We start from the raw sequence: 13,065 nt of genomic DNA, 5'->3' as shown, positions 1-13,065 counted from the left end.
AGACTGATCACGTTTTCATGGAAACAAAATCATAATTTAAAAAAGATTTACTTGTTTAAACGCAGTGTTATAATCTATTGTATAAGTAATTTGACCAAATTAAAGGTGTAAAAGCTTCAGGCTACAAATGGTCCAGTGCACCTGATGGTCCAGCTGAAGTGAGGCCAACGATACTGAAATGAAGTAAAAATATTTCTACATGTAAACAAATCAGTCTAAAAACAATAATCAGTCAAATAAAAATACTTTAAAGACCTTTGCAAAGATCCTGATGCTCATTTTTGTGAAGTCTCTCAGGCTGCACGTCACCCGTTTGGTAAACAAGGGTTCAGCTTTACACTCCGAGCTTTACTGATCGAGCGCGCTTCAGATCAAATCAGGGGGTCAATCCTTAATAAGTGCAGACTCACACTCACCGAAAATGTAACTAAAAGTAACTAAAAGTTTGTATTTCCTTCTAAAATTAGGAGTGAGTCCCCCGTTTCCCAAACTTGTTTTAAAGTTTTTATGTTTTAATATTTTCAAGAATTGAAACCTCACGCTGCCTGAACCCGACCTCCTCCTCACCTGGACATGCCTCCTGCCGTTAGGGAGGTTGCGTATGTCCCCTCGCCTCCTCCTCCCCTCAGCTCTGCGGTTCATTGATCCATCCACTCGATCCCGGGGCCCGGACGTCCCCCAGCACCCGTCGCCGGCGCCCCCATCCTTCCGACGACCTTCCAGTCCCGCAGCCTCGGTGGACTGGCTTTGCTCCGGTTTGTTCCGGTTCTTAATCAGGTTGTGGAGCGTCAGAACCGCCAGGGTGCACAGGACATACATGACCCCCTCCCCCCACCCCTCAGACTCTAGGGTGCTTCGGGTGGGTGTTTGGTTTCATCACAGGGTTGTTCCAGCCCAGGTGGGAGCTCACAGGCGTCTCGTTTGGGTCCCGCTGAGGTTGACGATCCTCGCTCTGAATGTTTCCTCTAAAAAGGATCAGCTGTTTAAATCCTGCTGTGTTTGTTCACCTCTGTCCCGAACCCCGCCCCGCCAACATCCACAGACGATAAAAACTTCTGAACCTTGTCCCGTCCTCCTCTCTGCTGTCACGCCAACGGTTATCAAGACAGGTAACCAGAGCCTGCAGCCGCCAGCTTCAGTTTCTCAGTGAAACTCAAGACTGTGCAAACGCCTCCTGCTCTGAAGCGAGGCTGCAGAGCCGTGCACCAAAAACAAAAACCCCCAGATAAGAGAAAAGTGATTCGAAGTGCAACATGGACGCAGAGCAAGATGCAAAGTTTCAGCAGAGTTTTCCCTGCAGTGATATTCTGACCTTGAGCTCCACTGCAAGAAAAAACAAAGTTTGTTGTGCAGACCTGCAAGAAAAGCACGAATCCAGCTCCTGCGTGGAGTCCAAGAACTTCTCCTCACAGAGTTTGTGGATGAGCAGCAGGTGCAGCAAACTGCTTGCTCTGTGAATGGAACAGATTAGCACTGTGGCAGGTCGCGTCTTCACCTCCATCAGACTGAGTGGATCAGAGAAAGAGCTCGAGGGGCCTCCTCTCCCTCCTCTCTCTCTGCCGTCCCGGGACCATCTGTTGTTATTGCTGCAGGATAAAACTGCAGAGGATCGGCGGTGACGTAACAGCACGACACTAAACGATGGATTTATGTTAATATCTTCAGGATAAGCTACGTGCCGGTTTTCACGTTTAATAACAGTCGGGATTACTTCCAGTTCTTTGATCACTGATCCGTTTGCAGTCATTGCTTAAACTGATCACATCTCTAACTTTCACTTTACTGGAGCACTTTTATTCAATAAAGAGAGAGTAGAAATAAAGTAGAGAACAGTAAACATAACTGCAGCACACTGGTCATAAAGATCAGTAAAGGCTGATTTTTAGAGTGAGGAAAAGAATTTATTTTGGAAAGTGCTGTCCCAACTATAATTTTAGATGACAGAAGACTTTTATTTTGACAGCAGTGATGTTCTAGTTGGTAGAATAGTCCAGAAAAGTTTAATTTTGAAAAAAAAAAAACCCCGATGTCCAAGTATAATTTTAGATCAGAACAGGCTTTTATTTTAGTGACAGGGACAATCTGATTGACATCACCGTCTCATTCTGAATGTGCAGATTGGAAAATCATAAAAGGCTTTTATTGTGGGAACAACGACCTGCTGATTGGGAAAGTAGATGAGGCACAAAGGCTTTTATTTTGGTAAAGTGAAGGGTTTTAGGGTCAGAGTGACCTCGTTCTTTCATGTCGTGGGGACCTCGACCACCTCTCCCAAATATGTGCCATATATGTGGCAGAGCCGGGCATGCTGGGACTTTGACCCAGTGGGAGCTGACGGTCTGAATCACAGCCAGCCAATCCTGATGCTCGCCTCTGATTGGTTGCAGACCTCACTGCATATAGCAGCGATCCATCCTGCAGCTCACTGTAAACAGAGCCGGGACCTTTTCTGGAAACGTTCCTGCAAGAACAAAAGGGGGGCGTTTCCGGTCCACCGACCCCTTTCAGGGCGCTAATGAGGGGAGGGCGGGGCTGCGGTCCAAACTCAGGGTCACACGTTAAAAAAAAAAAACCTCACGAGGAAGACCCAGGGGTCATCGAGATCTCAGAGAGTTTTAAGAGTTCCTGCAGAAGTTCAATGAGCCAAGGAGGACTTTAGTTTTAATTTCTAACTGTCCAAACGTGCTCCGCAGACACGCAGTTTATTCTACAGCTGATGGTAAACAAAGAACGAGGGCTTGACTCAAACCCTGGATTTCAGGGCTCTGTGCTAATGAGGCAGCCTGGGAAAACATGCACTCTTAAATGCCATCCTGACATTTAATTGTAAATTTAGATGAAACCCACTCAGATTTAACACATTTTTATTGGCTTCGTTACTTTCACGACTTTCTTCTTGTAACCCGTAGTTTTATTTTAAACTCACAGCGGCTCCAAAACAACATTCTGCCGTTAGTTAGAAAATCAGCAGATTTTCTTTCTTGTATGTTTGTAGTTTTTAAATCTCAGACTTACAAAACCTCTGAACAATTTTATTTATACAGCGCCAAATCACAACAACAGTCGCCTCAAGGTGCTTTATACTGTACAGTAGACTAGGGCTGTTCGATATAACCATATATATCTGATGACCATATAAAAACATCTATCGTTTCATTTTACGCTATCGTTTGTTTCGTGGTGTCGCAAAATAAACTGTTTGTTCATGGTTTTGATGTCACTGTAGTGGCTATATTCATTTCTTAAAGTTCTCTCTTTCTCTTTAATATAACCACACTACGGACGGACCAGCGCCTGTTTTTATGCGTTGTCGTTACCAACAACGATGGTTTTACCATCGCATGTCCGCTTATTTATTTTCCACATAAACCTTTCACAATAAAGCTCAAGATCCTTTTGAGACTTTTCAAAATAAACTGCATACTCTTTCACGTGATTCAGATTATTTACAGATGAGAAGTAGAAAAGAGCCGCCAGGTGCTAAAAAATAAACCTTAGACTCGAACGTTAGAACAGGCTTTTCCCCGCAGCACGCCGTGTAATAAATACTCAAAGAAAACGGCGCCGTTTCAACTTATGTCTAAAAATGTATATTTTAATGCATCGGTTAAAACACTCGACTCCAGCTACACGACGCCCAGCTGGAAACACTTCCCGCAAGTCGAGCTGCCCGAGATTCACAGAATTTACAGAAAATGTTAAGTTTTTGTGATTTATATCGTTATTGGGACGATAGAATTCTTATATCGGGATATGAGATTTTGGATATGACCAAAATCTCATACCCGCCGCAGTAAATCAGAACTAACCGCCGATCCATCAGCCGACACTTGTAACACCTGTTTGAAAGCCAGTTTTTATTCTCTGGCTTTAAACCAGGCTGACTGCTTTTATGTATATTTATTGTGATTTAATTGTGCTCAAACTGTGTTAGAGATGAGCGGATTTTCCTTTAGCCGTTTTCTCTAAACTTCAGTCAGAGCCTGAGGGAGAAAACGACGTGTCACAGAAACAGGAGAAAACTACAGAAGGAGATCCCGGCCTCGCGCCTCCAGCGCTCCTCTGAAACCACTTCCTGTTCTTCAGGTGACCTGAACGCGCCATCAAACAATAACTGATCAAATCAGAGGTATAAAGTCTTCCAGAGAAAGCGGGCTGTGGCGAGTTAATGACCCCAACACGGAGGAGTGTCAGTTATCAGATCGGACTCTCCTTTATTCACACACACACACACACACACACACACACACACACACACACACACACACACACGATGGAAATGGAAAATGTTTACACACCAAACTGTTGCAACATGATCAGCTGATTAGATAAACGTGGATAAATAATCCGGTGTTTCATTCTCACACCCTCCCTCCACATCAAGCTCAGACGTAATGTTTATATCAAGTGAATCACAGGAATGTTTTACAGATAACAGCGAGGTCAGAGTGAAAGGATTCACACATGTAGTTACTGTGTTGGTCCTGTAGGGGGCAGTGCAGGCATGCGTTCATGTCTCAGGTGTGTCGGCGACTGTAAGAGGCTCAGACCTGCTGCAGATTACTGGAAACCTGCTGTTTTTATTTAAGGAGCTTTTTCCTTTGGAGGCTCATCTGCCCGTCACAGACTTTCTAAACTCAGCTTAAAATAATAACGTTTGTTTGTTTTTTGTGACGTTTAGTTTGATATTTTCTTGAAGACATCAGATGAAACCTCCCAGTTAGTATTTAAAGGAAGACATTTGTGTGACAACTTTGAAGCACATCTGTCCAGAAGTCTCAGAGTAATCCTAACAAACACAGCTGAACCAATCACATCAATCCTTCAGCAAAGTTTTTTAATAAATGGTTTATGGGCTTCATTCTGAAACCAGTTCAACACATCCAGGATATTTTTCCTTATCGGGCTTATCGGCCGGAGAAGTCTGACCCAGAAATATCAGTTCAGCTCTGAGAGGCGGACTTTCCACAAACAGATTCACTGACGAAGTCTCAGGATTAGAAACTATGAAGAGAATAAACACCCTGCACAGCTGCTGCAGAGAGAGGACAGAGCTGCGTGAAGAAGAAAAAGACGATATAAACAGTTTATTTAAAGAAAAGATGGAAAACCAAAAAAACCTGACTCTGAAGATAACGGCCTTCCCGCCATCACAGCTCTGTCATTAAGCAGAGGGAGGATCTGAATGCTGAGCAGTTACATATCGTCTCAAATTAACCTTAGACGTGTGCAGGACGCTCAGCTTTGCTCCTTTTTAAATCTTATTAAAGCTTTAAAGCAACAAAAGCAGGACCAAAGCGACCTTAAACACAACGTACAGGTTGGTCTGCAGCGGCGGTGATCACGACGGTAAGAGGGGTTAACCCCGAAGTTACCGGGATGAGCCTCGGTTCAGGATGGAGACCCGGAGCTGGTAACGGTTGTGTTGTTGTCACCGAGCGCGTGCGCTCTCATTTATGATTTATTCATGTGTCAGGAATCAGACACGTTTCAGGAAAACCAGAGAAACCAGCACATGAACTGCACTTCCTGTCTCCCTCCACCCTCCGTCTTCATCCCACCTTTTTGCTCTTTTCACCACTGCAGCAGCACTTAGAGGGGGGAGGGGGCGGCTGGGCTTGGTGGTTTACGCCCTCTTCTGCTCTGAGCTATTTCAGGAGGAAATTACAGAGAGATCAGCCGGGTGGAAACACACAGAGTCTGAGTAACGGAGCCGTGACATCAACCAGCTGAAAAAAGGAAAACAGGAGAGGGAAGGAAAGAGCTAACAGAGAAGGAAACAACTCAGCGAGGAGGAGGAGGAGGAGGAGGAGTTTCTCCTCAGCTCCAAACCTCAGACTAAACTCCATGTTTCCTGCTTCAAACACTTCAACCCTCAGAGACGCAGAGCAGCAGACTTTTATGACAGTAAAGGACGTCGGGTGATTTTTGTTCTGCAGTAACTTCAGCACATTTTAGTAAAGCTTCACCTTCACACTCTGAACATTTTCAGACTGTCGTTGGTTTGTTCTTGTCACAATCTCATCTTCATCATCAGTGTGAAGGATCCATCAGTCTGAATTAACAGTGTTGGTGTCCCAGATGTTTCATTTGTTTTCTGATGAACTTGATGAAGTGCATTCTGGGTAAGCTGGAGGCTCTTATCGGCATGTGAGACAGCGGTCAGCTCGGCGCGAGGTCTCCTGATTAAACGCCAGGATCGTCCTGCAGCTGAGAATCTGTCTGTATTTGAACTGAACGCTGCTGCACACGCGCTGCACAACGACGTGCACGGATCAGGCTGATCAAACACATTTTATTTGACACCGAGTCCCCACAACATCCTTAAAACGAGGTGTGCTGCCCTGTCAGAGCGTCTAAAAGTTTTAACCGGTCACTGAACTACTGTTTCTGGATCAGAACCCGTTTTTAACAATGACTTCATCTCAGTCATGTTTTCTTCTCCAGAGGACAAAAATCAAACAGCACAAAAAGGTTAAGCTCACCACAGACCCTCCTCTCACACGGGCAGAACCACTGAAATATTTAATATGAAACAATGAATCCAACAGCCCACGTCCTCACAGAGAGACGAGACTTTGGAACGACGTTCAGACTCGCGGCACAAACGGTTCGTAACAGAATCACAGCTGAAGCGACAGCCGGCAGCTCTCGCCTCTGTGAGACTCGTCAGGCGTTTGACACTCAGCAGCGAGCTTTCTGATTTCTGAGGATGGATGAAGGTAGGCCGGGAACAGGACCAGGATACGTGGCGTCGGCTCCTTTCTCACCGGAGCCCCCGTTCCTGATTTTTATTTTGATTATCAGAGGAAGATAAAGCCGGATATGACAGGCTAGAAGTCATTCAAGACAGGCAGGAGCATGCAGACCCCCGACAGAGGGGTTTCTGATTTGGCCATCCCTTTTAGGCTAAATAAGAGAAACGGCTCTGAGACCGCTTTAACTAGGGCTGGGTTTAAAAACAACAACTCTATTTTAGCTTGAATAACGCGATATCGATAAATTAAATCCTGAATCGATTTCTAAATATAAATGAATTTTGCCAGAAACGCCAGAATCTCAGTTTAAGCTCACAGAACTATTTCAACAGCTGCCAAACAGCTAAAACAGTAAATGAGAGCAGAAAGACGTAAACACAGAGCGCGGATCGTTCACCCGACGGCACAAATTAGAATATTTCTGACTGTGTCAGAAATCGAATCGATTATAGAAATCCAGACGATGCCCAGCTCTGTCTTTGATCTACAGCGACCGTTTCTTACTGCGATGGTTCAGTTTCATCTCACCAGGCCTGAAACTTTTAGCTGGAGTATTTAATCTGAAGTGAAAAAACAAAAACGACTCAAATCTCCCACAAACCACCTGCTGCGCTTTAAAGTCCAAACACCAGCAAAACAAATCGTCACACTTAAATAAAAAAATAACATCTGGATCAAATATCACTGTTAAACTAGTGTGTGTGTGTGTGTGTGTGTGTGTGTGTGTGTGTGTGTGTGTGTGTGTGTGTTTCCTGTCATTGTTTTCAGTCAATAAACCCGTGCTGGCTTCAGCAGCTCTGCAGGGCCGACATGAAGCCACTCGCTTTCTGTTTTATTGGAATCCCACTGAGCAGGAAATGAAGTCCCCAGACCCAATCACACGTACAGCAGAGATGCCCCAAGGCATCATGGGAGATCTGACTCAGCTGCTCCGCCTGCTGGACTCAGCCCGGCTACAGCCGTCTGGTTTTAATCACACGCCTTACATAACACAGTCACATCTGTATACACATCTTTGTGAGCACTGCCGCTGACATAATTCTCAGGCCTCGTGGCTGATCTGCTTAGGGGGACCCGGCATCCAAAAACAAGTCCTGCAGAGTGACTTCATTTACTAAACGAGACGTTAGCAACATTTTCAACGGTGAATAACAAACAAATACAAACTCAAAGACTGAAAGAAAGCACAAATGTCTTTCAGATTCTCAGTTTTTCAAAATAAACTGTTTAAACTTTGCAGTAGAAAAACTCAAGTCGCTGAATCTGACAGTGTGCACTTTGCAAACCAGCAGTAGGAGAGTGGCTCTGGCTCAGGATGTCAAACAGATCATTGACCAATCAGAAGGCTGGTGGATGATCCCTCCAGTCTGCATGTTGAAGCATTCACAGGCAGGACATAGCGCTGTTCGATACGACGATATGAAAACGTCTATCGTTTCATGTTATACGCGACCGTTTGTTTCGTGGTGTCAGAAAATAAACTGTTTACAGAATATTGCTTCATGGTTTTGATGGTCACTGTAGCAGCTTGGTCATTTCTTAAACTTCGCTCTAAGATTTAAATAACCACATTACAGACAGACAAGCAACTGTTTTTACGCGTTGTCGTTAGCAACAATGACAGTAAGACTATCGTGTGGCTCCGGAGTCCGCTTGTTTATTTTCCATATAAACCCTTCACAATAAAGCTCAAGATCCTGTTGAGACTTTTCAAAATAAACTGAAATGACAGAAAAATACATTATTCTCAATCATCAAATTTCAGAATATGCATCAAACAAACAAACATGACGTGACTATAAATGGCGCTTACAGTCACCACGTGGATGCACGCACAGAGAATCCCAGCATAGCCAGTGACGACGAGGCAGAACCAGGGAGCTCCAAACAGAAGGACCAGTCCAAGCAAATCGAGGACCTTATTCCTAAACGAGGGGCTGCCTCTGTAGCACGGACATGGGTTGGTTATGAAATGTCTGACACGGACCAGAAAACTGTACTCCGTAAATTACGCCGCAAACCGGCCCCCACCACAGACTCAAACACGGCAAACCTCTTCAACCACCGACGCAAGAATCACGTGAAAGAGTTTGTAGAGAGTTTACGGATGAAAGCAAAAACGAGCTGTCAGGTGCTCCAAATAAACCTCAGACTCAAACGTTAAAACGGGCGTTGCCCCGACGCACGCCATGTAATAAATACAAAGAAAATGACGGCGGTTACAACTTCTGTCTAAAAACGTATTGCTTTAGGCATCAGACAAAACACTCGACTCCAGGTACACGACGCACAGCTGAAAACACTTCACACAGGTCGAGCTGCCCGAGATCCACAGAATTTACCAAAAATGTAAAATTTGTGCGATATATATCGTTATCGGGATAAGAAGTGTTATATCGGGATATGAGATTTTGGTCATAGTGCAGAGCAAGACACCCCAATGCATACAGAGTGATGGAGTCACATAAAGTTAGAAATGACAAGAAAAAAAAAAACAAACAACTACTACATTTTTGAATCTGGACTCCGTCTTGCTCAACAAAAAGTCCTCAAAATGTCTCAAATTTATTCAAGTCCCCACTAAGACACACAAACAAGAGGGGGAGTGTGTGAGTGCACACACTCCCCCTCTCATGCTGGGTTCAGTCTCTCAGCGTGAAGTCAAGATGACATAATAACTATCATCATCATCGTCGTCATCACCATACTTGAAAAGACGTTACACATTAAGCACCACACCCTCCCTGCAGGCCCGCGGGCGTCTCACAGCAGCGTCACATCTGACGAGTAAATCGAGTCCACGAACAAGTCAAACGGCAGTAAACTAAATTTCCTCACACAACAGAAGAGCTCGTGCTGCCTTCACGACTCCTCTGTGATCTCTGCTGTCAGAAATCAGATTTAGAACCAAACCGAAGCAGCGACGGCAGAAACCAATAGAAAGACACCAAACAGGAGCAAACGTGAGCTTTCATTTAAGTCATCTTCCTGATAAAGCAGATGTGCTAACAGCTGCTGAGACGAGGCGTTCGCTGGTATCCGGTTTAACTGAGCATCACACTAGCTCTGACTCCAGCTGCTCAGCTTTACAGGAACCAGCTTCAGCCGCTCGGCTCATTAAAGGTTAACCGGCTGTTTGCTGAGTTCAGAGTCTGAAGTGTAAAATCACTGCTGACCTGCCAACATGTTCACTGACACATCTGCAGCTCCCGCCTTTATCCTGCTACCCCAAAAAGACGACATCTGACCAACTCCTCTGTGCCCTCAATGACGAGTTTTGACACCTCTGTGTATATCAATAAAGTTGTGCTTTGATGACCATTAGAATCGTTTCCAGATGTTTTGATGGGTAGCTGCACGGGCAGAGCTCACCGTCACCAACTTCTGATGCACGCCCAATCATTTCGTCCTGTAAGCAGCCTGAATATGAAAGACACACAAGCTGTGAGGCCGGGCGAGTTCAGGCAACAAAGTAAAACATAAAAACAGATTTAAGAAGGAAAATGACGAGCTCTTTTTTTTGGCTCTGACGGGCGCCGTAAAAGGATCCACGCAGAGACGGTCGCTCTGAAACGTGGAAGTTAGGCTGATGCAGGAAGTCGGCGTAAACACATGTGAGCCTGCAGAGGCCGTCCTGGGAACGGTGCAGTAAACAAGGTGCAACTCCCTGTTACCTGGAAGCTACAAAACCCAACAAAGCTTTGTGGTCACTCTTGTCTGAATTGTGGCAGCACAGTGACGCAGCACACCTGGCGAAGCTTTCACAATCGACCTTTTGTAGGCCACGCTTCGGTCGTAGCCGGCTGGATAAAAGCGGTGCTGTGTGTACGCCGCAGACTAAAAACACGTCACGTCAGACGTGACGGGGAATCGAACACTAAGAACAGAAAAACACAGTTTTCTGAAGAACGTGTGCTGAAAGACGCCCGACAACAAAACGGTTTAATTTGTTCCTTTTCCTGCTTTTACGTGAAATATTTGGAGCTGTTGGTGAAATTAAAAGAGACCGGTCATAGTCGGGCTCCTGTGGTGACACTGTGTGGGGTTCCTGCTTCTCCTGCTCTCATGTTAAAGGACATTTTCTCAGTTATCACAGGAGAAACCGGAAAGCTCCAGAGAGAGAAAGAAGCTCCGAACTCTGGAAACCTGGAAGTTTAAGGGTTAAAGAAGGAGTCTGTCCACGCCAGTGAAGTGTGACGAGGCTTCTTCGGAGAGGAGACTGTATTTATAGAAGGTTTTGTGCTGCGGTGGTCAGCGTGTGCAGACACACCCTGCAGGCCAACCTCCTCCATCACTGCTGCAGGAACAGGAAGCGTCTGACTCCAGAGGAAAAACTTCAGCAGCTTCTCGTGCAGCTCGCTTCAGACCACACACACACACACACACACACACACACACACACACACACACACACACACACACACACCTTCCTCTCAGCTGAAAAGTTTCCAGCATCTTTCCTGAGCCGAGCTCTCGGCCCGATTCAAAGCGCCGCGACGGCGAATGTTTGACTTCAGGTTTAAACAGTTTATTCAGCTGAAAGAAACCCGCAAAAGACCAGGAAGCAAGACCAACACGCTGAAGCAACTCCTGCAACCACGGCAACCAAAGCAACAACAGCAACGACCACAGAGTGGTAACAGTCAGCTGACTCGGCGTTTACAGGTGCTCAGATGTGAAAACGTGACACCTTTATTGGTTCTGCTTTCTAAGACTTAACTGTGAACATCAATGATGAAGATCCAGAACATTTCTCATTGATGCGTCTCAGCAAAAACGATAATCGATCATTTTTAACAGAAGTCAGAAGACTCCTGCTCTCCAGAAATAAATGTAAATAGATCACCATCCCACCCCAGGCGGACCTGATGGTCCTAAACGTGAGGTTGTAGGTCTACTGTTCTCCTCAGAAGTTCTTTAAACGCGTCACTATATTTAAAAATGAATTAAAGTTGTTCTGACTTATGACCATTTTGCTCATTCTTGCTCCAGTTATTGATGGATATCAGATAAAAGAAGGCAAATTTATTCCCTCCGTCTGTAAACTGCCTTAAATGTGACTGTTTCTCCTGCTGCTGTTTAAATGCAACTTTCAGTAAATAAACTCCTCGCTGTTCCTCCTCCGCTCTGCACAGCTGCTGCTCAAGGACACGAAACCACAGCAACGACAAACCGAACCAAATATTCATTTTTATTTTTCTGCTCCGATGATCGTTTAGATCAAGTTTGAAAATAAGTTTAAGATCTTTGAAGGAGAAAATCCAGATATTTGTTCTCCTGCATCTCTCCCTCTTCAGCGTTTGTACACTCACAGACTAAACCTGCGATCTGCTGATCAAAGCTAACAGCAGGGCAGACGATTAATCGATTAGTCGATGAGGTGGACACCGTCTGTGTCATTTCCACGAGCATGCATCTGCTGCCACTCTGAGAATAAACTCTAAAAACAAACCGGACGCGAAGCAGAAGTTTTCTGTGATGTGGACAAAGTGTCCGAGAACACGTGCGTGCAAATATTTCACTTTTCTGACTTTTTACTGAAACTCCGATGAGCTGAAAACGTGTTTTCCCAGCAGTAAAGCAGAGAGCTGCTGCTTTCTGCTCCTGTGAGGTAAAGAAGCTGCTGCTGACAGAAACTTGGTCGTCTGCTGATGGTGAAGCTGAGCTCTGATCAGCGGGATTGCGTAAACGCAGGTTTCGGACCTCTGTGCTGCAGGTCAAACTGAACCCCTGCCATCGATCAGGGCATGAACTGATGGAGCGGTATTGACAGCCGGCGGGCCTGTCGTCATCATCACCATGGAAACTAACACGTGGAGAGCTGGCCAGGTGAGGCCGCGGGGCTTTTGTCCGCGTAAAAACCGCTGAGAAAGAAAAGAGCTTTGAAGCGGTGGAAGCTGCTGGACGGCCGGATGAAAAGAGGCAGAAACAGGCGGGCCGAGCCGGGTCAGACCCGGGTCATGTGAAGGACAGCACCCAGAACCCAGACTCTGAACAGCTGACAGCCCGACGGAAGGAAAAGTTTAGAGGAAGCAGACTTCTCCTTACCTCCCGGTCCCGAGCAGCGCCTCCTCTCCCTCCTTCTCCTCCTCTTCTCCCGCTCCTTCCTCGCAGTGAAGTCTTCTGCAGACTCGGGCAGACTCTCCAGCAACCAGACGCGGATTCAAAGTGAAACCTGCGGATCTCCGAGGCCCCGAATCCGTGTGCGCCTCCTGCCCTGCGCCGCTGGAAACTCCGGACTGCTTGCTTGGTGCTGCTGCCTTCACGGACTGTGGGATATGCGGTGACTCTGTGGTTGCGTGTGTGT

At 45.8% G+C, this 13,065-nt stretch overlaps 1 protein-coding gene across 7 annotated transcripts in view; it reads right to left on the bottom strand.

Moving 5' to 3' along the window:
* Positions 1-13,065, bottom strand: part of kifc3 (kinesin family member C3) — a 38,914-nt gene extending 25,849 nt beyond the window's left edge. For 2 of the 7 annotated variants that reach the window (XM_085279461.1, XM_085279327.1), the window contains exon 1: positions 568-1,516. In XM_085279461.1, coding sequence (XP_085135587.1) covers positions 568-819 — 252 coding nt within the window. In that variant the 5' untranslated portion in view covers positions 820-1,516. Of the gene's footprint in view, positions 1-567; positions 1,518-12,806 lie in introns of those variants that run through there. The other 5 variants (XM_085279656.1, XM_085279408.1, XM_085279990.1 and 2 more) reach the window with 4 other exon arrangements.

The sequence above is a fragment of the Mchenga conophoros genome, linkage group LG1 (genome assembly GCF_057382185.1).
Source record: "Mchenga conophoros isolate Kocher_MC1m ecotype Shallow Benthic linkage group LG1, M_conophoros_male_GT1.1, whole genome shotgun sequence".
Taxonomy (NCBI): Eukaryota; Metazoa; Chordata; class Actinopteri; order Cichliformes; family Cichlidae; genus Mchenga; species Mchenga conophoros.
This window is presented reverse-complemented; position numbering and strand designations above follow the sequence as displayed.